General features: G+C 46.7%; 2 protein-coding genes across 2 annotated transcripts in view; both read right to left on the bottom strand.

Moving 5' to 3' along the window:
- Positions 1–24,757, bottom strand: part of LOC144892212 (uncharacterized) — a 623,022-nt gene that overhangs the window by 424,212 nt on the left and 174,053 nt on the right. The gene's annotated exons all lie outside the window — the stretch shown is intronic.
- LOC137428722 (voltage-dependent T-type calcium channel subunit alpha-1H-like) overlaps positions 1–24,757 on the bottom strand; it is a 231,558-nt gene that overhangs the window by 84,901 nt on the left and 121,900 nt on the right. Inside the window, exons 15-20 of the mRNA XM_078777047.1 lie at positions 18,592–18,900; positions 9,455–9,555; positions 8,319–8,442; positions 8,120–8,188; positions 6,650–6,834; positions 6,383–6,509 (exon numbers count right to left, since the gene is read on the bottom strand). Of these exons, the coding sequence (XP_078633173.1) occupies positions 6,383–6,509; positions 6,650–6,834; positions 8,120–8,188; positions 8,319–8,442; positions 9,455–9,555; positions 18,592–18,900 (915 nt within the window). The remainder of the gene's footprint in view (positions 1–6,382; positions 6,510–6,649; positions 6,835–8,119; positions 8,189–8,318; positions 8,443–9,454; positions 9,556–18,591; positions 18,901–24,757) is intronic.

The raw sequence follows: 24,757 nt of genomic DNA, 5'->3' as shown, positions 1-24,757 counted from the left end.
GAGAGTCAGAGAGATCATTGATGAAGACCAGAAAAAGCACGGGGCCCAGAACACTGCCTTGGGGAACTCCAGCCTGAACAGGAAGAGGAGATGAGAGAAACCCATTCAGGGCCACACGTTGACGACGACTAGAGAGGAAGTCCGCCAGCCATGCGTGGAGATTTCCATGGATACCAAAGGAGGAGAGTTTGGTGAGCAGAGCGGGGTGCCAGACCGTGTCGAAGGCACATGATATGTCGAGGGAGACAGCTCTAATTTCCTGTTTGGCATTGAGGACCTCCATCCATTGTTGAGACAGCAGAAGCAGCATGTCCAGAGTAGAGTGACCTGGTCTGAAACCAAATTGATGATCAGAGATCAAGCCATTGGAGAAGAGGAAAGATTTCATATCCGAAGCAATGATGGATTCCATGACTTTGCTGATAATTGGGAGAAGGCTGATTGGTCTGTAGTTGCTAGGATCTGTTTTTGCACCTTTTTTGTGCAAAGCGGTGATGTTGGCTGATTTCCAAGCAGATGGCAGTTGACCTTGAGCAAAAGAGAGGGTGAAGAGAACAGAGAGAGGGTGAGATAGAGCAGCAGAGCAGGATTTTAGGACCCGTGGGCTGATGCCGTCGGGTCCAGTTGCAGAATCAGAGTCGAGGGTTGACAGAAGCTTTTCCGCCTTGTCAGGAGGAAAGGACACGGAGTCCAGGAGCAGCAGGGTACGACTGGGTATGGTGGGTACAGAGAGGGATGGGTTTGGGACACAAGATTTAGAGGCAAACACAGAGTTGAGGCATTCAGCTTTTTCACGTGCGGAGTCAGCTGTGTAGCCGTTTGAGGTAAGGGAGGGGATGGAGGGGGAACAAACACCAGAAACGGATTTGACCAGACGCCACCAGGATTTGGAAGAGGGAGACAGATAAGAGAGTTCGGTCTTGAGAACGGAGAGATATTGTTTCCTGGCTCTCCTGAGGGTGGACACACACTTGTTTCGGGCTTTGTGAAAGGAAATGAGATTTCCTTCCGTTGGATTTGCTTTCCAGGAGACGAAGGCAAGTTGTTTCTGGGCAACAGCCTCACCACAAGATTCTGTGTACCATGGACGGGAGGAAAGGGATGAGCACGAAAGGGGTAGCGTATGCTTATAAGAATCCAGGTGAAGCATCGACGGTAACCGGTTTAGCGGTTAGGGCGACTTATAGCCGAATCGGGCCCTCGGTGCGCGTCGGGCAGCTTCGCGTGCCGCGAGGACCAGCGGGGATCCGAACCACGGCGGTTTCGAAAGAACCGCCGTACGCGATCCACGCTGTGCCTCGCTTGGAACGGCCGCGTCCGGGCTCCACTAGGCGGAGCGGGCAGCTGGATAGGAAGGGTCGTCATGGCGACCACGTTTTGTTGAGACGTGCCGGCAGGTCGAGATCGGGACATTGGATGGCTCCACGCCGAGGTGGTGCGTGGGATCTCGGCCCGGGTAAGCCCCCGTCCCTGCCACGAATGCGGGACGTATCCAGCCGCTGGCACAAAACGACCCGCGTTCATTGCTCGGCCGTACGAAGCCGGGCTGTAGACGTGAATTGGCGCACCGAGAGGATGTAATAAGTAGACGGGTGATAGGGATAATGATAGTGATTTAATACGAAATTTAGAAAAGTGAGTAGAATTGGCAGTAAATGGAAAATTTTTGAATTGGTTGGAATTTGGACGAGCAAAATTAATAGTGAGAGACCCCCGATGTGGTGGGATGGCAAATCCACCATCCCTCACAGGTGGGGGCAAATGCGCAATAGTTTATGGGGTGGCTATGACAACCGAGCCAGGGAGGGCTTTGATAATTGTAGGGATCTAGCGAAGATGACATTAGGTAACGTTAAGATTAGTTAGTGACTGATACCTGTAGTGGGGACGCAGGTAGATTAGTGTGGATTATAATGACGTGGGAGCGCAATAGTTTAAAGGGACGACTGGGAAGCGCAAGTTTCAGAGGGGAGTAGTTAGCTGAGATGATGCCGTGTGTGTGAAGGTTGAACAGGTGAGAATTGAACAGGTGTGATTGCACAGGTGTGCAACTGAACAGGTGGATGGAGCAGTGTATGAGTGAGTGATAGTGATTGTGTGTTGTGTTGACCAAATGGTCCAGGAAGAAAGGAGGGTGCAGGTGGCACCAGGTGTGACGGCACAGGTGTGCAACAACAGGTGTATGTGGCTGTGTGGAATAAATGGTAGTGTGGAATATCTGGAGTATTGGAATGGATGGTCGTGGAGTGAGAATGGTGGAAATTGTGGAGTGGAGTGGATGGTGCGAAGGTGTGAATGGGGGAAGAGTGGACCCCCATCACGGATACCCGGGGCGGGTAGTGTAAGTGTTAGGTAGAGGGTACAGGTAAATTGTGGTTGGATATTGGCATCTGTGGTGAGGATGCAGAATGGTATGTGGATGGGTGCATTAGTGTTGTGGAAATGGCTGGGCGTGTAGCCTGTTAGTGTGTGTAGTTGGTTTGGGCACTCCACCACTGTAAGGATGTCGGCCAGGTGAGGCCGCAGGTGGGCTCTGGGAGCCGGTAGTAGTTGTTGTGGATGGGGCCCGAGGATCCGGAGGATGGACCCGGGTAGCCCAGTGCCAGAGGGCACCATGGGGTGACAGAGCCAGGAGAGGGGCTGTCCCCAGTTAGTTAGGTTAGGGTGAGGAGCTAGGTAAGCTCGGGTGGCAACTACAGTGGTGGAGGTGTGCAGGTGGGTAGACCTGTTGGGAGAGCTAGACGTCGCAGCCCAGAAATTGTGCGAGGGCACCGGGAGATGAATCGGGGGAGTGAGACCCCAAATTGAGAAGCACCACAGTTTGGTCAATGGGAATTGGTTATTAGAACCCATAGTGTAAGTTGGCCAATGGATTGGCAGGGAGAGACCCCGGGTAGTGTAAAGTGTGTTAAAGTCATTTAGAAAATAGTTAGGATGAAGGATCTCCTCGCACCATCTGCATCCACTCACCTGAGGTGACAGGTACTCCACACCATGCCATGTTTTGATTATTTTTTATGATGCAAATGTTTGGATTGTGAGACGCATCATGACGTGGGTGTGACATTGTGCATAATTCCATCTCTCCCTCCTTATGAGGATTGATGATGAATTGGTAATGGCAAATTTTGAGGTAGAGGGATTGTGGTGACGAATTTGGTATAGGGGAAATATGGGGAAGACGTGACAGTAGTGACGAATTGGTAATGTGTAGATTTTGTACATATGGGGTAAGGGCAAGGGCAAGGGTAGGGTAGGTGACAGGGGGGTGACGTACGGTAGGGACGAGCTTTCTCACTTCGCCCTCCGTACGCATTTCACCTTGCATTGCCTTATTGACGTGTACCCTTGTGACCTTACCCCTCGCTCAATTGTCTTTCTTTTGTCTCCCACATGACCTGTGCGCCATTGGGTGCTGATGGGAGCGTGCGTGAGGTGGCCATTGTGCGCCCGAGATTCTCAGAACCAGCATGCATTGCGTTGATGTACCACTGTATGGACCGCTGTTCTGCGGCCAAGTACCACTTGATGGACCCCAGGTTCTGGGGCAGGGCACCTCTGTTGGAGACCGGCCATAGTGGCCAGGGAATCTTGCTTGCGGACCTCGGTAAGGTGGCACCTATGCCAAACAGGTGGACCACCCTTAGTTGGCCCCTGAGGCCCTAAATAAAAATGGACACAAGTTGTGCTTTTTATTATTTCCAACTAGGCCGCATGAAGCCAGAAGACATCGGGAAGAACATCGGCCCAGCAGAGAAAGAGAAGACCACCACCAGTTGTTTTGTTGTGTTTATTATGAACCATGGTGACTGCGCACCGAGTGGTGCTTTTGGTGCTTTGTGGTGCTTTTGGTGCTTTTGGGTGCTTTGGTGGTATTGGTACTGGTGCATCGATGCAATGCGTGCTGTCTCCTCCCTCCCAACAGGAATTGCTTTCTCTTGTTCCCTAAAAAGAAAAAAAAAAACAAAAAAAAAAAACACAGGTCCTGGGTTGCGTTGTAAATAAGAAATCACGTCATTGTAAATAATGCTCCCCACCGTAAATGTATAATTTGAGAATAATTCCGTAATTCGGTTAGCTGTGGGCTTGAGTCTGTTAGACAGGGTGCAATGCAATAGGGGGACATACTTATTTGTGTTTTAAAATTGTCACACTCAGGGTCAGGTTAATTGTAGAGGGAATTACACCTACGTGTCACACTAAGTTAAAGTTTAGTAGGCCCGAGCACGGGCCTGAAGAAAGGAGGGTGCAGTGTAACGATTTTGAGAAGTGTGTAACGAATTTGAGAAGTGTAACGGTTTTTGAGAAGTGTAACAATTTTGGAGGAAGTGTAACGAATGTGAAAACGTTACAATGTGAACGTTACAAAAGTATGGTAACACCCTGTTAATGTAAATAATGGTCGTAGCCGGCCTCCTAGTTAATTCCATGAAACTTACACGCAGGTCACGATATATCTTTTAAATAGTGTATTTCCTTATTCCATGTAGGCTAAATATGTGTTTCCCACTAGATTGACTTTGCATTGTATCAAACAAAATAAGCGTAGGCCCTTCCAATTTCCCCAAAACCTCCCTTCCAATTGCCTTCCGCATTTTGGGCGGTTTTCTTCAACCACCATTGGCCACGAGGTAGGGTTGGGGAAGAAAGGCGTGTCTCCACCTCGTCATAAGGGGGGAGGAGTGAGCCAGCCCTAACAGCCAATCAGCACCGCGGTGAGCGACCCGGTAGGCGTGCCCTCGGAGCCGGCGGCTTGATTTCGCCCGAGGTGATAAAAGCGACTGTAAGGGACTGCTTTACCAGAGGCCTTGGGAGATGACCTGGGAGATGAGCAAAGAGGCTGCACCAAGAGGAGCGGTGAGATGCGAAATGCTCCAAGCCAAGGAGGAGAGGTACTCGGCAAGGAAACCAGCTTTGGAGAGACGCGCTGAAAGGAGGGAGACGGCTCCACCACAAGAAGAGGAGCAGGTGTGCCGAACCAGCGCGTGACGTCTACCGCAGCGGATACACGACGGAGGGCTTTCCCACCAAAACCGCGAGGAATTGCGAGCTGCTGCCTCCCGACTTTGCCTCCCTCTCAAGCAATCCACCTCAGGCCCTACCTGCCTGCAATATCCCCTGTGTAAGTGTGAACGTCCTGTCCTGCTCGTTGTCTTGGGGCTAAGTAAAAATGAATAGTGTAAGTTAACGATTCGCTGTGTTACTGCTTCTTCCATCCATTGCTTGTGTGTGTATAATAAATCTGTTCTTCCTCCGTATTCTTCTTCTTCTTCTTTTTCATTCTCTTTCGGTCGCTTTAGAGGTTTCCCGATTGAATATCTGTGGGGCGATCTGGTCAACGTCGGGTGGAATCGGGTTCTAATCGGGGAGTAACTGTTCGGACGCGGTTAAATACACCACCGCTCGGTCAATATAACATCTAAAGCCGCGTCTGTAACAATACTAATCAAGAAATAGGGATAGTTTGGAGAAACTTTTTATCCCATATTTTTTTTCATTGGAATCGTGGTTTATATTATGGGCGCATATTATGTGCATCCATCTGAGCTATCAATTTAGCAATAAGTTGGAAACTCAGGATTGTTTCTTGATTATTATTTTTTTGTATTAGTGACTGTCCCTATTCACCCGTAAAATGGGATGAATAGGGACAGCCATAAAAATCCTATTTATTCCTATTTAACCCATATATGGGGTTAATAGGGACTATAAGTTGCTTTTTAAAAAAACAAGAGAACACTTTCAACCCAAATATCAACAAATCAGTATGGTTATCAATTTTCAGCGAAAAAAGTTTCCGAACTATTTTTCAGTTTGTGTCCCTACTCACCTTGCTGTCCCTATTCACCCCCATTTTATGGTACCCAGCTATCCTGGCTTGTGCCTTGCTCGGTTGCCTGGGCGGTACCACCCCAAGACTGCGACTGCATAATTCTACTTCGTTAACCACGTTTCTCTTACTGGATGTGCGATATTCTTTCCCTACACGTCCGTGCTGTCTGGGATGCTGGTGCGTCGTCCCATGGGGAGAGGGTCATTGGCCATGGTGCTTCGATCGTCTCCTACAGGCATATGTCGCGAGGTGGAGAATATGTTATATATTTATTTGTCATGGAGTCGGTATACTTTGTATGTATCTGTACTTGTTTATTCTTTGGCTGCTCAAAGATTAATCATAGTAACGTCTCCTTTTAAGGAACGTGTGCTCCAAGAGGCAACACATCTCCCACAGCACTCAAATTGTTTAATAATTTAACTAATGGAAAATGAAACCGAAGACCGTGCAAGGCCTCTGTAGGCTGTACTAATTCCCAGCATTCACAATGTAATCTGTCAATATCCAAGGGAACAGCCACAAAGGTCATTGTCAAGGGTGAAGGACCTGAACACCGAGGATGCCGAAGATTATGAAGAATGCGCAGCATATGAGGACGATGTTCCCAATGGGCTTCAGAGATGAGATAAGGGTCTCCACCACCAACTTGAGACCCGGCGCTCGGCTGATCACCCTGTGGGATGTTGGCAAAACCAGTTGTTACGACACATTCTTTCTCTTGCAGTAAGACATCTTTGGCTGTGTAACAGTCGTACTCTGATCAACTTCATCTACACTATAAAAATCGTGCAAAGGTAACGCAAGGTCCATCACCTAAGAGGACGAAGAGTGCGGAGGAGTCGAAGAACACGCAGGATCCCCAAGATGCGCCCACCTCTGGCATTGGCTAGAGAAACCAGGAGATCAATGCAGGACACAGAGACAAGGAGGCCATCGAGAAGGTTCCACGTGCTGCGTAAGTACGTGGAAGGGCCTAAAACGAGGCCCAGCGCCGTTATCTGCACGAGAGAGGGAACATCCGTTTTAGTCACTCCTGGGTGGGAATCAGGAAGACAAGCAAGCACAAGTTTTTAGTTTCCCTGTGGAAAAGGTGGCAGGATAGTGATCAGTTGTTATTAGCATGCTTGCCGTCGAGCTAGCTGCGCCTACATTTTAATCCTGGCATGGGGTGGACTTAACTAAAAACTGCCATCCAGGTGTAGTTCCAGCAAGAGCTCTGCATTTCAGAGCATGTCTTCCTTCAGATAGGGAGGTAAAAGGCACCTGTACCATTCATACCAACGAGGTCAACATTAAAGAACCCATAGTATTATGAGAAAAAGCAAGTCATGGAATGTTGGTAATCTGGCTAAGTTCCTTGCCTGTAGTTGGCATTGCCTGCATTATGTGGGAATCCTGGGATGTGGAACTGGTGCAGTTCATATGACACCTTATCCCCCCGACCCCACAGTCTTCAGAAAAAGGAAGTGGGAATGGTCTTTTCAACTCTTGCGTTGCGTTTCCGAGCACGACCTGTATTTCCTACGAGCCGCCATTTTGTCTGAATCTGGATATTCTCACACCGGAGAGCACGAGCGGCAAATTTGATTGGTCGAGATGGCATAAAATGTTGTAATATTTTTATCCAAGTACTGCTAAACTGGAGGTTTTTGAAATGTGCCAACAAGGAGATTTTTGTTCTACAGTGCTCAAGTATATAATGAAATTGAAATAAAATAAAGATTTTAAAGGTCGTCGGGGAAAAAAGAATTCCCGGAAGTTTACCGCCATTGATGCAGCGTCTTTTACCCCACCTTATTTAGCACGTTACATTCGTTGTTGGTGCCTGTTGTTTGTGTCCTTTATGATGTTACTAAGAACAGTAACAAAACTGACAGACAGATAGAGAGAGTAAAAATGAATTACCTTACTACTCTGTGGGCATGCGACATCGGGACGAGATTCCGTACAATTTGCCAAATTCAGAGCCAAAGTACCGCTAATCTACAGGTTAGTTTTCCAGTTCATGTTCAAAATCTAAAATACAATTGAAGTCAAGTTGTCCCTCGATCATAAACTGATGTCTGTAGACAGAAGGACAATGAACCAATTGCTTCACCCTGTTTTACGCTTCGTGCGTTGGGATGGTAATGACATCATAGATTTCCATATCTGGTGTCAAACCCTTTTGTCTCATTTAGCCATCGGAATATTCATGAATATTTGGAGACGAAACCTCTCGGCCCCCTTTAAAAACACTTGGCAAGGAGAAGATGAAACAGGAACATCACGAGAGGAAGGTACCTTTATAACCATCTCCGCAACAAAAACAGACGTGAAGATGTAGTTTGATACGTTGAGGAAAATCCTTTCCTGGGGGTGAAGACGGGTGGGTTTGCATGGGGTCCAAGTGTTAAGCGGGTGTGGTGTGAGGTCAAAGGACTTGTAAAGGGCAATGAAAACATAAAAAAAAGATAATTGCCGGAGGTTGGTAAGCTCATACTGGGCTTTGCACTCCAATTTCCGGGCGCTCCAGGGCAATGGTGATGCAGTTCAGGAAGATGAAGAGCAGGACCACGTAATCAAACACCTTGTGAGCTATTATCCTTCTGCACAGTCTGCGCACCCTGCACAATGGAACACACACGCGCACGCACGCACCAACACCACCTGTCGTTGCTCTTCATGTGAAACCACAAGCGCAACCTCTTTTTATTTGGACGAGTAGCGGTTTCCAAGGACACCGAACCCCTTTGCAAAAGGCCAACGGAATTCCTCGTATAATCAACGATTCACAACGCATTTCCTTGGGGGATTTCTTCAGAATATTCTATCGAAGGTTAATATTCCATAAACTTTTGTACAGAGTTCTACAAAAAATAAATAAAGCAAATAAATAAATTATACAAATGAATGCTTCATTCGGTTGACTCCTCAGAAGCACGTGACTGCCCGAGCTCTCAACTTCCTTACTCCAGAGATCAAGTCCATTCGTCTTGCAGTCTCCTGTCCTTTAATTCTGAAGTTTGATTCCCTAAGTCCAAAGTCGCAGCCTTTTTTTGTTAGTCCCAAGAGCTATTGTGATTTTGAAATCCCAAGTCTTCATACCTGCAGTCTCAATACCCTTACTTAGTTGTTCTTTAAGCTTCTAGTCTTGTATCCCTGAAGTCTCCAGTCCTCTACTCCTTAGATAGTGATGTCTGAAACTCTAGAACCCTCTCAGGACTTGAGTCCTCATTATTACCCCAATTGGACTTAGTCCGAAACGAGGGCCTATGGATTGGGTCTCTTCCGTGCGTCAGTGCGTCCGGCCATCGACAACCATATCTCGGAGATGTACGGATCAATTTTGTTCATACTTGGCACAAAGACAATACATGAGAGTATACATAAGCAGATGATGATGGCCGACTCGAGGCCTTTAACTCAGTCCAGCAAAATTACTAAAACCACAGGGGCTATGACATTTTACGTCTTTTTCTCCTTGTTCAATTCTAGGAAACTTTTTACGGGTATTGAAGTGTTAAAGTCCCAAATTCAACTTCGTAAGTCCAAAGTCTGAGCTCTCAAATCCTGAGGAATTGAGTCCCAAGTCCGAATATCTTTGTTGCAAATGTCCGAAAAACTCAGTCAAAATACCTGTTTTGCGGTGGAAGGAAAAAAAGTGACCAGTCATAGCGTTTGTCGCACCACGTGGGTTTGTACAGTTCCAAACGATGACGTAACTGAGCCCAAACACCCTGCAGGAGAAATGCAGAAAGAGAAAAAGAAAACGCAATAGTCAGTCACAAGACTGTGATGTCATCGTCATTATTTTGTGTGCAGGTGGTGGCTACTGGTTTGCATCATTACGGGGAGCGCAGTTATGCCGCTGACATAGTTCCCCCTGCTGGTTAGTGCAGGAATTTGTAATTTGTTCACAGTGCCGGCGATGGCTCGCCTACTCTTAGCGAAGGACACCATGGGATCGTTAACGTCCACTGACTGAATTCCAGCAAACGGGACGCCCATTTAACGCCCCTCCGAGGGACAGCACACACATACACATTGATAAACAAGAAAGAGCAATCAGAGATTGCAAACCCTCGCCAGGATGTATTTTCTTTTGGTTTTTAAGGCTTTTGTGTTAAAACAAATATGGCGGCCGAACCACGTGACCGATGACGTCATCATTATTATTTTTTTCTAAACTAATTTATTCCTAGATTATGCTCAATAAATTTCACCTTGATCGGATGAAGTTTTGTACTTGTCGAATTATGACGTCATAATGGAGGCACCTATGACATCATCATTAACATATCTTATTCCCCATGGAGAGTTCTTTACAATGAGCCATGTCTCAATTTTCTCTATTCGGCGCTTTCTGAGATATGGAGGTGCAAAGTTTTTCGGTTTTTCCAAGATGGCGGCCGAACCACGTGACCGATGACGTCATAGTTATCATTATAAAATTCTACAGGTGGAGATGCGCCTATGGTGAAAATTTCCTGTCAGTCGGACCAACGGTTGCAGAGAAAATCATATTTATCCTGTGCGGACAAACAAACAAACAAACAAGAAAAACAGACAAACAAACAAACAAACAAGAAAAACAGACAAACAAACAAACAAACAAGAAAAACAGACAAACAAACAAACAAACAAGAAAAACAGACAAACAAACAAACAAACAAGAAAAACAGACAAACAAACAAACAAACAAGAAAAACAGACAAACAAACAAACAAACAAGAAAAACAGACAAACAAACAAACAAACAAGAAAAACAGACAAACAAACAAGAAAAACAGACAAACAAACAAACGGACTCAAATGCAATACCCTCTCCTCAGGCGAGGGTAATCACCCAACCTGTGAACCCGGATCTGGATTGGAACCCAGGCTGGACAGCTTGGAGGCGAGTGTGCGTACGTCTAGGCCATCCTGGCAGCCCACAAGACTGTTTTTTTCTTTTACTCGGACATTTCCATATAATTGTTTCATTTATTTATTTCTGCACTATCAATAGCCCTAATGAAAGCCTGAAAGCATGAACGACATTACACAAGACAGCAGCACTAGATGGTAACCACAAAGGAGAAAGCGCAAGGTCTAAACATCATCGGTAACGACAACACAAGCAGGAATTCCACTCTTACATTGCCCCCGGGCCCTCAATAATGGACACAGGCCTCCAGGGCTCCCAAACTTTCCATAAAATATCTTCTAAACGTATCTAGTTAGGTCTGGCCCTTGGGTGTCCTTCCTGACGTGCATATGGGTTTCGCAGCCAATCAGGTAATGGTTCAAAGGTTCAAAGGTTCTCCCACTCTCCCTTCCCATGCCTCCTCCCCCCAAGCCCTCTGCCTCCCACAGATCTCCCGATGTCCCTGTTCTCTACTGTTGTACTTGTGTGCTTCCTTCTCTCTCTCCCCATCTTGTCTCCCGCTCCCTTTATCATATGCTTTATGTGTCAGTTTTTTTTGTGTGATTAATGTTAGCTTTTACACGAGCCTCGATCTTGTATACAAAAAAAAAAGAAAAAAGAAGAAGAGGATAACGAAAGACGTCGGATGATTAAATTTGAATAAAAACCCCATTCACAAGAGACGAGGTTAGATTAATTTTAAGCTTTATAATTGGAAATATGGAAAATGCTGAAAAATTACAGCAATTTTGAGGGACGCTTGTTAAACTTCCAAGGATCTATAATTTTGGGGTTGGTTATGCATCGGAGGTACAAAGGTTCACTTAGTTATTGTTCGGTTACCTTCAAGCCTTCGTAGACATGCCGAGGGGACATCAGTAAGTCTGTGCCTTAACATAATAAGTCTATGACCCTGCGGTGTCTTCCTTACTAATGAGAATAATTACAAAATGTATTTCAGGCAATTACCGAATGTGGACCGAGGTTAAGTTTTCACATATGTGAGCGGAATATCTCAAAACGTTATGGATGGATTAGGACAAAACCTGGTGCACAGGTTGGGTAGGTGGCAAGAACAAGCCGATTCAAATTTGGTTCAGGTCCGGATTCAGATCAGGAATATCAATGGATACAAAACATAAACTGTTCAGCCTGGCACAGGTATGCATTCTGTTACGTGGTCCTCTCGGTAACTACCTGGTCTTGGTGACCCCCGGACCGTGGGAGGGACCCCGCCAGAAAGATATATGGTTTATACGCTTTCGTAACGCAATCAAGATGAATTCCGGTCAAGAAGAAACCCCCACACCAAGGATCCGGAATAATCAATAATATATTCTCTGAGCAATCACCAACCATCAACAATGCACAATCAATATTCCAAGGATGTAAACTCATCTACACAAACTCTAAGATGGCCATCTTATATATTCCTCACGTGAGCCCCACTCCTGACTCCCTCCGTGGTCAATGTCTCCCACAATGTCTCTTGTCTCCGCACACGGGCGGTTGAACGAACCCCGGGCGGACGTGCTCCAAACTTGCCGTCTCGTACTGGGGACAGCGGTTGCAGCGCACCTCCTTGCCAAGCAACGGGGCAACCCAGCGCGGCTTCCAACGCGCGCGAGGCTCCAGAGTGCGACCCGTACGCGTCCTTGTAGACGGGGCAAAACCGAGCGCGGTTTGTAACGCGTGCGAGGCTCCAAAGTGCGACCCGTACGCGTCCTTGTAGACGGGGCAAAACCGAGCGCGATTTGTAACGCGCGCGCGGCCCAACGGGCGATCGCTTGGTTCCGTGCACGAACTCACGGGGACTTCACGTGTCCAAAGGTAATTACGCGGCCAGGTAACTCCTCTCGCCAAACGGGTTTCGGAACGCCCCGGTTTTCCGCGCAGCGCAAGGTCGATTCCACCTTCTCGTCGTCGCGGGGCGAGGAAGAAGAATCCCCGTCCTTTTTCTCCTCGTGTCTTTTCTTCTTCCGTTTCCGGCCACTTCCGTTTCCGGCCACTGGTTCCGAAGGGCTCCTGACCCTCCCATCACAACAACCCTTAATATAATACACACGGATAAGCAACCTGAATGGTAATTCCCATACATTCACATAAATATGTAACACTCCCCCCCTTCAAGAAAGAAAGTTTGAACCCAGCGAAAACTTTCTTTGCCGGCCAATTTGGAGAAACAAACCAGATCCCTCAACCCTCCAGATTACTCCCTCTGGACTAAGTACCAACAACGACATTGTCCCTGCCAAATCAAACTCCCTCTCATGACCCTCTGACTTTGACCGTCAGTTTCTTGGGAATGAAGGTTAAGGGGTTGATCCAAGATCCAAAGTTAGGCAACTCGATAGCACTTTTTCCGGGAGGCCAAGCCGAGTATTCACTACATGGATGCCTTTAGGAACGCGGAGTTCACGGTTAGTCCGTGCAGGAAAGTTCTCTACATGGGCGCCTTGAGGAACGTGGAGTTCACGGTTAGTCCGTGCATGAAAGTTCACTACATGGACGCCTTTAGGAACGGCGTTCACGGTTAATTCGTGTAGGAATCTTGGCTCGGCGGCTCCACCGCCTTCAGTGCTTCAACTTCTCAGAACTTCCCTAATAATTAGGGTGGGACCACTGGTCCCTGTAGTCCCATGAATAGCGGTCTCCTTCTCGGCCACCATTTTGCCAATCCTTCCTTCGGGAGCGGCCATAACTCAGGGAGCCTCCATAATAATATTGACTGCGGCCACCACCAAAACTACCGCCCAGTTGTCCTCTCCTGTAGACCTCTCGACGCCTACGAAATGCCTTCCCTACTGTTATGGTCCGACCCTCCAAATCCTTGCCATTCCAATTCTTCTCTGCCTCTCTGGCGTCTTTTGGGCTGGCAAACGTGACAAAGCCGAACCCTCTTGACTGTTGCGTTTCCCAGTCTCTTACCAACCGCACTTCCCCCAGCGGCCCATATCTGTTGAAGACAGAGTTCAGAACTTCTTCCCCTGTTTTGAAGTTCAGTCCCCCTACAAATAACTTGGCACTTTTGTCGCCATCTCGAGCTGGTGTGGCATTATTTTCCCTGCTGGGCTCTTTACCAACCCTCTGGTTACCATAAACTTGACCCCCGGCCAAATCATTCCCGATAACCACAGATACACCCTCTACAGGAAGCGTGGCTTGTAAACCGACGGTGACCGGTCCTGACACCAAATCGGACTCCAACTGGATGACCTGAAGGGGAGCACTAACACCGCCCCCGATCCCCTGTAAACGCACACTATCCCCCGTTGCCGTCTCCTCGGACCATGGCAAAATGCCTTCAAGCATTAAAGATTGATGGGCCCCTGTGTCCCTCAATATCCTAACCGGTCTCCGGTTAGTCGAGGCTCCATCCAGTGACACAAACCCCTCTGAAATAAATGGTTGGTAACCCTTTTGATGGCGATTTCTTACGCTAGCCATCGCATTCGGAGTTGTAATAGTCGGACTCCGCTCTGGGTTGTCCCTTTTCCTGAGGTAACAACTGGACATCAAGTGTCCCGGTTTCTTGCAAAACGCGCAAGTAGGCCCGGAGGAAAAACTCGGGGTCTGCCTCGGGCCCCCCGAACTATAAGTTTGTCTTGGGCCCGCATCCCTCTGATTTAGAACCGGTGGGGTATCATAGTTGTCCCCATAATCCTCTCGAGGCCGCCGCCATGTATGGTCGTTCTCCGCACCTGCTGTTCCCCACCTCCCCTGCGGAGATCTAGGCGAGGAGTTAGGTTCGTGGACCCCTATTCGGTGGGTTAAGGCATAATCATCTGCCATGGTGGCTGCGTCCCACAACTTCGGTACTTTCTTTTCCTGCAGGTACACTTTGATGTCCTCGTGGACACACTGCTGGAATTCCTCCACCAGGATCAAGTCCCGCAATGTTTCGAAGTCTTTCCCGACTCCTTTTGACTCACACCACCGATCAAACATGTTTTCTTTCACTCTGGCAAACTCCACATGGGTCTCACTCTCCCTCTTCCTGGCATTCCTGAATTTTTGCCTGTAAGCTTCCGGAACCAACTCATAGGCCTTGAGGATGTGCTTCTTCAGTACCTCATAATCTGCACATTGGTCCATTGGTAGTGCCGAATAAATTTCCTGAGCTTTCCCCACCAGCACACTTTGCACGAGTATGGTCCAGGCCTCCTCCGGCCAGTTTAATTGTCGAGCCACTTTCTCAAAGTGTGGAAAAAATTTCGCGACTTCTTTTTCACTGAACGGTGGAACCAGCCTCACATGTCTGCCCACATCCCAGGTTTTCTGGTTAGGTGTCGACCCCGTCAGCAAGGGTGGTGCCTCTCCCCGTTCTCTCATTAACTCCAGCTCCTTGAATTTGATTTCTTGCTGAAGCTCCATGTCACGTTCATTTAATTCCCTTTCCGCTTTTCTCTCCTCTGCTTTTCTCCCTTCTAACCTTTCCTGGAGTTCTCGTTCCACTCTCCTTTCCTCTGCTTGTTTCTGTTCTCTCCTCGCTTCTGCTTTCCTTTCTTCTTCTGCTAACCTTTCCTGGAGTTCTCGTTCCACTCTCCTTTCCTCTGCTTGTTTCTCTTCTCTCCTCGCTTCTGCTTTCCTTTCTTCTTCTGCTCTTTCCTTTTCTGCTTTCCTTTCTTCTTCTTCTTTTCTTTCCTTTTCTGCTTTCCTTTCTTCTTCTTTTCTTTCCTTTTCTGCTTTCCTTTCTTCTTCTGCTCTTTCCTTTTCTGCTTTCCTTTCTTCTTCTTTAATCCGTTCCTGGCTCCGTAACTGCAACTCCAGTTTCCGGAGCTCAACGTCTTCTGGTTCTTCGGGTAGCCACTCCCAGGCTAACTCGTCCCATTTTCCTAATCCCACCATAGATTGTATCACCGTGGCCTGCAACTCTGCCTTCCTCAAATTAGTTCGGACCTCCAAGTTAAAATGTTTGGCCAATTTCAAGAGGTCCGACTTTAGCAACGCTCGGAACTGTGCCTCACTCGGTGTTACCCCAAAGTTCTGTGCCACAAACGCCATGGTGCCTATCGTTAACACCTGTTAACCTTCACCCAAGACTTTACCCCAATTTCTCAAAAAAAAAATATATTTACCAATTAATAATTAATTAATAAATTTTAATTAATAAAAAATATTATTATTTTATTATTTTATACAATTTTAAATCCCGGACGTAGACCCAATTGCGAAACCGCAAATCGTAATTTGGACGAGCCCCCAATTCTGTTACGTGGTCCTCCCGGTAACTACCTGGTCTTGGTGACCCCCGGACCGTGGGAGGGACCCCGCCAGAAAGATATATGGTTTATACGCTTTCGTAACGCAATCAAGATGAATTCCGGTCAAGAAGAAACCCCCACACCAAGGATCCGGAATAATCAATAATATATTCTCTGAGCAATCACCAACCATCAACAATGCACAATCAATATTCCAAGGATGTAAACTCATCTACACAAACTCTAAGATGGCCATCTTATATATTCCTCACGTGAGCCCCACTCCTGACTCCCTCCGTGGTCAATGTCTCCCACAATGTCTCTTGTCTCCGCACACGGGCGGTTGAACGAACCCCGGGCGGACGTGCTCCAAACTTGCCGTCTCGTACTGGGGACAGCGGTTGCAGCGCACCTCCTTGCCAAGCAACGGGGCAACCCAGCGCGGCTTCCAACGCGCGCGAGGCTCCAGAGTGCGACCCGTACGCGTCCTTGTAGACGGGGCAAAACCGAGCGCGGTTTGTAACGCGTGCGAGGCTCCAAAGTGCGACCCGTACGCGTCCTTGTAGACGGGGCAAAACCGAGCGCGATTTGTAACGCGCGCGCGGCCCAACGGGCGATCGCTTGGTTCCGTGCACGAACTCACGGGGACTTCACGTGTCCAAAGGTAATTACGCGGCCAGGTAACTCCTCTCGCCAAACGGGTTTCGGAACGCCCCGGTTTTCCGCGCAGCGCAAGGTCGATTCCACCTTCTCGTCGTCGCGGGGCGAGGAAGAAGAATCCCCGTCCTTTTTCTCCTCGTGTCTTTTCTTCTTCCGTTTCCGGCCACTTCCGTTTCCGGCCACTGGTTCCGAAGGGCTCCTGACCCTCCCATCACAACAACCCTTAATATAATACACACGGATAAGCAACCTGAATGGTAATTCCCATACATTCACATAAATATGTAACAATTCTATCTAGTGCTGTTCTAGTTTGTAAGTTTTTGTACACCAATCCTTTCCTATTCCATTCCCAGGCGCTGCATGACGTCATCGCCGGGCACCGAAAGGGGGCCCGGCGATGACGCGTGCTGAAAGGGAGTACTCGGTTTTCACTCCGGTTGTTTGTGTTCTTTCTTTCTTTCTTTCTTGGTTTTCCGGGCGATATCTCAGCCATCCTTCGAACTAGGAAGCTGAAACTTCGGCACAATAGTGACCACATGCTTTGGCATGCACAGTATTTTTGATTTATTGATTGATCAATTAATCAATTGATAATTATTTAATTATTATATCGATTAATTAAGTACCGATTTATTTCCTTTCTCATCTGGCCAATCAATATCTCTGGCACCTTTTGAGCTAAGAAGCTGATATGACTTGACAATGACCAAGTGATTTGGCTGTAGAGGGTATTTTTGATTGATGAATTAATTATTTAATTAATTATTGATTAACCAATCAATGAATTTCTTCTTTTTTTTCAATGAATGAATTATTTATTTAATTTTCAAAAAGTTACAGCTTCAGATGAAACACTGGTGGTTTAGGTATGCTATTAGCCAATTGATTAAGAAATTAATTATTTTACGATTATTATTTATTTATTTTAATTTCGCAATTAATCAATCAATGTACTCCTCCCCCTCCCAATACAGTCTCTACGTGCTGCACAGCGGCATCACCGTGCGCTAATCAACAAATCCATTTTGTTTTTCTTTCACCAGGGATTGTTTATATTACTGGGAGGATTGTGCTGACTGGGAGGATTTCCAGCAAAAGAGTCAAGGCTAAAAGCCATCCGAGTGGGAGAATGTGCTTTAGATCATCAATACAGCTTTCATTGAAGAAGGGAGACTTGTATCACATGGTTTGTTTCAGTCAATGAAAGGAATGGCATATAGAAAGAGAGGGGAGAGGGTAAGGAGAGACAAGGAGGGAGGAAGAGGGAAAAGCAGTATAGAGAGGGTGAGGGGGAGAGACAGGGGGGGGGGGAGGGGGGTAGAAAGACATAGAGGAGGGGGAAGAGGGATGGAGAGAGAGTCAGTGTTAGGAGAGGGTGAGAGTGAGGAGAGAAAGACAGAGGGGAGAGAGACAAGGGAAAGGGTGAGAGAGACAGGTTGGAGAGAGAGGGGGGAATAGAAAGACAGATAGGATGGGGAGAGGGGGGGGGGGGGGGAGAGAGAGTAGGCGTTCGGAGAGGGTGAGAGTGGGGAGAGAAAGACAGAGGGGAGAGAGACAAGGGAGAGGATGAGAGAGAGGGGAATAGAAAGACAGATAGGATGAGTAGAGGGAGAGAGCGAGGAGGGGAGGGGAGAGAAGAGGGGAGAGAGAGAGGAGGGGGGAGAGAGAGAGAGGGGGGGGGGGGGGAGAGGGAATAAAAAGTGGAGCAAGTGGAAGAGTAAAGACTAAAAGTCACATATCAAGTTACATTTGCAAATTAAACTAAATAATTATCATTTTCTTCCCATATAGATGTTACGATTGATAGTGAATGTAAGTTATTATCAAAAAAAAGGGTTTGTTTTCCCATCATATTCCGGTGAAATCCCATATTTGACTGAAAAGAATGTTGATATATTTAGTAGTCCAACGAAGCATTATATTGTGCAGTACAAAGTCCCCTTTTAAGAAGCAGGTCACATATGGTTCCAGTTAGGAAAGCTCTCAAGGGAAGGACTTACGTCTTCGATCTCCTCAGCATCCTCAGTTGTGATATTTGGATAAACAGACGCTTTGCCATTGCAACCGCGCAGCGGCTCTCCCGGGGCTGGCGTGACAACTGCTGGCGGAGAGCCTGGGTCACCACTGTCTGTCCCTCCGACGTTGTCGTTGAACGACAGCAATGACCGACGGTCAACCGAAGGGCGATGGTGGCACTTCAGGCTGGAAACGCGGCTCAGACCTACCCAGCTCGCCCTGCGACTCCCACGTGAACTCAAGGGGCAATGAGAGGCGGACACGGATCGGACTGCGGAGCTTCGTGCACTGTCCTGGAAGATGTGGGAAGACAAAAATAAAACAAGTCTCCTGTATATTACTTTAACGACACTCCAGCAAAATATAACATGGGATATTTAGAAAGTACATGTTTTCAGACAGGACAGCTGACTTCATTTCCCCTTCTTGATGAAGGTTTGCCCGATGATGGAGCGACTCTGTGAGTGTAGCACAGAAAAACAGCATTTTAAAAATTATTATTTTTGTATACAAGATCGAGGCTCGTGCAAGAGCTAACATCAATCACAAAAAAAAACAACAAATGGACACACAAAACATACAAAAAAGGCAACGGGAGACAAGATGGGGAGAGAGAGATGGGATGGACTCCCTCACTCTCTTCAATCCCACTCCTCCCTCCAGGTCTTTAAAACAGCTGTTCACCACCATCTCTTATCTTCCCCCATCCAAAACCTTGATCTTTTCTACCCCCGCCAATTCACCGCAGATCCACTTTTTTGAAATTCCAACTTCTTTCCTGGAAGTCATTGCAGTGTCCATGTGTTTTATACCTCTCCCACCCCCTCACCCCCCTTCCCACGCCTCCTCCCCCCAAGCCCTCCCCCTCCCACAGATCTCCCGATGTTCCTGCTCTCAAATGTTGTGTTTGTGTCCTTCCCCCTCTCTCCCCATCTTGTCTACCGCTTCCCTTATTATATGTTTTATGCGTCCGTTTGACATTTTGTGTGATTAATGTTAGCTCTTTCACGAGCCTCGATCTTGTATACAAAAAAAACAAACAAACAAACAAAAAAAAAACAGAGGGAAGCACAAAAGTACAACAGCAGATAACAGGGACAACGGAAGATCTGTGGGAGGGAGAGGGCTTGGGGGGAGGAGGCATGGGAAGGCGGGGGAGGGGGGGAGAGGTTTAAAACACATGGACACTGCTGGAACTTCCAGGAAGGAAAAAAGTCGGTATTTCAAAAAAAAAAGTGGATTTGGGGTGTTTTAACGGGGGTAGAAGAGATCAAGGTTTTTGGATGGGGGAAGATAAGAGATGGTGGTGAACAGCTGTTTTAAAGACCTGGAGGGAGAAGTGGGATTGAAGAGAGTGAGGGAGTTTGTCCCAGAGGCGGGAGAAAAGAATAATGAAAGAGTGAAGGTGAGCAGAGAGTCTTGATTTTGGCAGTTTAGCCATAAGAGGGTTGCTGGCAGATCTTGTGCGGCCCGTAGGAATATTGGGGGGACAGAGTACAGAGAGAGCTGGGGGAGCAAGGCCAGAGAGGAGTCGGTAGAAGACAGAAAGACCACCAACCTGCCTGCGGTGAGTGAGTGAAAGGCCTTCAGAGTTAGCTTCATCGCGGGTTAGTTAGCTTCATATTCCATATATATGGTACTATTTGTTTAAATATGAAAACTCAAGGCTCACCAAACCGTGAGGTGCCGGGGACAAAAAGGCAATGTGCTGCCACTGGGGCAGTGTGGGCCATTGCTGGACATCACAAGCCAGGAAATGAAGAAACTGCAGGAAAAGAGGCGAAAGAGACGAGCGGAGGGAACTGCAGGATTACCTGCAAGATTAACACATGGTTAACTGACTGGCGCTCCTGGTTGACAAGCAACCCGCCGCAGCACGAAGTTATTCATGTGTGGTAGCCTCAGGCCCGGTAAGTCAGAGGGTAAACGAGGATAACACCCTCATCGTAGATGCGAAACCCGGGGCCGTAACAATATATTTAATTGTTGCATAATATATCTGGGAATCCAAAGACCATTCAGGCTGATTATACACTTATCAAATTTCTTTCTTAATGATGTTAACGGCACCAATGATGTTGAATGTATGGCCATATATATGGCACTATGATTATTTAATTTTCATCTAGTGTGGATAAAACTGATATGAAATACATTTTGTTTAATTCCGCAATGTCGATGCATCACATATATTATTCAGTGTTAACCTCCAGTTCAGATTAAACAGTAACCTCTTTGCAAGCATATGCGTACGCCTAACAGATCCGTAACCTTGTTCGGCTACTCCGTAAACTGATGGGACTGCTGCAACTCTGATACTTTGGGTGGTGCTGCTGTAAATGCCAGAGATGTCATCTTCAGGCCAATGAGTCATTCCTCAAGTCTATCCCGTGATGAATATTACTCGAAATGTTTCCCACATTCAGTCTTTTGTTTTACCTGGGTTATCTGTTACCTTCTAAATCATAATGGATATTAATGGTTCAATTTCCATCTCTGACCTTTATATCCTTAATGAACCAAATGCCCTCATTTTCTTTTCTGGGGATTGTAACAGCCACCGTTACGGCTTATTGAGGACCGCGTGTGCAATTATATGGTCATGGAAGATCCACAAATTATTCCTGTGAGTCCATTATCTTCACCAACTCATGAAGCCCTTCTCAATACTTAGATTATGGTGTTACTTTTGTCATTGCTTCTCATAATTTTATAAAGTATAATAAATCAAAATATATAGCACCGACAGTCAAAAGTCGAGAATGTGCATGTGCAAAGAGGGATAAAGCAATTGCTTCAATCTGTCTGTCTGTTTGTCTATGATCAAGGAACTACTTCATTCCAATTGAAGAATAAACAAGTACAGATACATTCAAAGTACACCACCCCCATGACAAATAAATAAATAAATATCCTCCAGTGTGCGGCATTGCCGGGGCGCCTTTGGTGCCTGGTGATCCCGCCGCGCAGCACATAGAGATGGTATAGGGAGGGAGAGGTGTACAATAATTGATTGATCAAATGCGTAATTAAAATAAATAAATAATAATCGTAAAATATATATATTTTAATCAATTGGCTGGTCAATTGGCTTTGGCTTTTAATCAATTGGCCAATTCCAATTTGGCCAATTTGGCCAATCAATTTAATCAATTGGCCAATTTTAAAGCCAATCAATTGGCTTTTAATCAATCAATCACCTGGTGTTGGCTTAGCGGTTAGGGTGCGGGCTTGGGATCCTAGGATCCTGGGTTCGAATCCGGATCGATCGCTGAATTAACGCCAGGGGGGTTGACTCAGCCTGTCATCCTTCCGAGGTCGGCAAATTGAGGACCAGCTTGCTGGGATGAATGATCCCGGTGTGTACCCTGGTTTAGAATAGGTACACCGTATCCCTGTGCATCGTAAGAGGCGACCAAGGGTTGGCGTCAGGAAGGGCATCTGGCCCTAAAAACATTGCCTCAAACAGGGAACCATGATTGTCATGGGGCCCGCAAGGCTAGCCCCTGCTCTAGCGGGGAAAATGGCCTTAAAACGAGCATTCATTCATTTCATTCAATTGGCTAATATCATACCTAAACCACCAGTGTTTCATCCGAAGCTGTAACGTTTTGAAAATTATATAAATAATTAATTAATCGAAAAAAGAAAATAATGAATTGATTAATTGATTAATAAATAAAAATAATAAATAATCAATGAATTGACTGAGCAAGAAATCAAAAATATCCTTTCTAGCTAAATCACTTGGTCACTGTCATGTCTGAATATCAACTTCATAGCTCAAAAGGAGCCTGAGATATTGCCCACATGTGAACGAAAATAAATAAGTGATTAATAATGAAAATAAATAAATAATAATGGTAAAATTATGAAATTATTAATCAATTGGCTAATAGAATACCTAAACCACCACCGTTTCTTCTGAATCTGTAACTTAAAAAAAATTAATCAACGAATTAATTTAATAGATGAATTGATGAATCAATAAATCAATAAATAGCATATACCATTTACAGCCAAATCACTTGGTCATTGTCGTATCCAAATATCAGCTTTGTAGCCCAAAAGGTGTTTGAGATATTGCCCAGATGAGAAAGGAAATAAATAAGTACTTAATAAATCGATAATAACGAAACATTTCATCAATTAATTGATTAGTCAACAAATAGTAAATACCTTTTTTTGCCTTCCGGCTATGGGACAAATGCACGGACTCAACAAGAGATCACTTTCAAACAATAACTCAGGATAGAAAGATGAAGACGGAAAGGAAAGAGGTGCAGGGAAAGGTGCAGTACAGGGAAAGGGGAAGGGGAGAGGGTAGGGTGGAGGGGGAAGGGAGGGGGAAGGGTAGGGGGAGGGGAGGGGGGAAAGGGAGGGGGAGCGGGAGGGAGGTGCAGTACAGGGAGGCACCAAAGAGGTGCAGTACAGGGAAACCCAATCTCATTAAAAGTATCCGCCGTCTGCCTAGAATGAGTGTTTCGCCAGCTAAATTGATAAAGCAAAGGCCTAAAATGTCAATTGGAAAAGACACACCACCGATGATTGGCTTTCCTTTTCACAGTTTGCCTGACAGCAGAGGGCAGTTTTAAATTGAAACGATGCTGAAGAACCGAATATCATGAGGAATCCAGCGATTACATTTGCCTTAGGTCAACTGATAAAAATGGAAACCAATCACTTCAACGAAGCGAACGGACGTACCAGAGCACGGCGGAGAGCGTTTCGAAAATTTGAAAATGTCATGAAAATCAAAACTACTTTTAAAATTCGAACTAATTTTTTTAATACCCTGTATATGAGGGCATGTATATCAAAGTATTAAGTTGGTTGGGATTGACGTGTCGCATTTGTCGAACATGGGCCATTTGAACCAGAAGCATTCACGACTCTGCAAGGCGGTTCTGAGTTTATTAAAAGAGAGCGGGAAATCCATGTGGTATTATGGATAACCTAAAGGCTCCTTCGTTGACCATGGTTAAGTCTGGGTGCGTGGCGTATATAGAGCCTTGCGGGTCTGAAAATGCCATACAAATTTAAAGGAAGAAGAAGATCCCGGTGGACCGTTTCGTTGGAGTGCTTGCTTGAGTGCTCAAGCCACTTGGCGAGCGCTCTACAAGCTTCGATCTCTACAAGCTTCCATGGCGATACCGCAGCTCGGTTCACGGTGGGGACATCCCCGGGGTTAGGAAGGTAAAATAAATTATACGCTTAGAATTAGTAAAGTAACGGATCAAGTGCATATACCATTTAGAGCAATGAATCCCCACACCACAGCAGGATGGCTGAAGTGTATGGACACTCGCTCGAAGCGGTCTGGCCTGGGTTGGAATCGGATCCAGCTATAAACCGTCATACAGGTGTTTCACAGGCAGAATGATTCCTCAATGTGTGTGTCATCCCTCGGATGGACGTTGAACAGGGCGTCACATCGTCACAAGCCTCTTCCCCTCCCCCCCTCCGCTCCTCACTAATCCTCCTCTCTCCATCTCCTATCTCTCACCCACCACATCCTCTCCCCCTTGTTCCCCACCCCTCCTCGCTCCCCCTCTCTTCTTTCTCCCCTCTCCCTCCTCAATCCCTTCTCACCCTCTCTCACTCTGTGTTCCTCTCTCTTCCCTCTTTCACTCCCACCAGCCTCCTCACATCCCTCCCTCCCAGAGTGTACAGTATAGCGACATGTGGTGAGGCTTCGCTTTCCCACCCTTCCCCACTCTCCCACTCCTCGCTCTCTCTCTCTCCCTCCCTCTCCCCTATCTCTCTTCCCTGCCATCCTGTGTTTCCCCTCCCCCCCCTCTCTCCCACTTATTTCTCTCTGTCCCACTCTCTGAGAGGGTGCCTGGAAGTCTGGAGGAAGGGGGATGGGAGGAGGAGGAGAACAGGTGGGGTGGCATGGGAGGAAGCAGGGGAGATGGGGGGGAGAGAGGTAGGGGGTTGAGGGAGGAGAAGGTGTGGGATGAGGGACCCGGTGTTGCCACACAACGCCGAGTACCTTTACTAGTCCAGAATATTGTTTTCAGTTTTGATCATCAAATCTCAGGAAGGACATATCTTCCATGGAGAGGGTTCAGTGTAGAGATACCAGATCGATTCCGGGCCTCGCTCGACTCAGCTGTGAGGAGCGGCTGAAGAAGACAGGACCTCCTC

The sequence above is a fragment of the Myxine glutinosa genome, chromosome 5 (assembly GCF_964187855.1).
Source record: "Myxine glutinosa chromosome 5, kmMyxGlut1.1, whole genome shotgun sequence".
In the NCBI taxonomy this organism is placed as follows: Eukaryota; Metazoa; Chordata; class Myxini; order Myxiniformes; family Myxinidae; genus Myxine; species Myxine glutinosa.
This window is presented reverse-complemented; position numbering and strand designations above follow the sequence as displayed.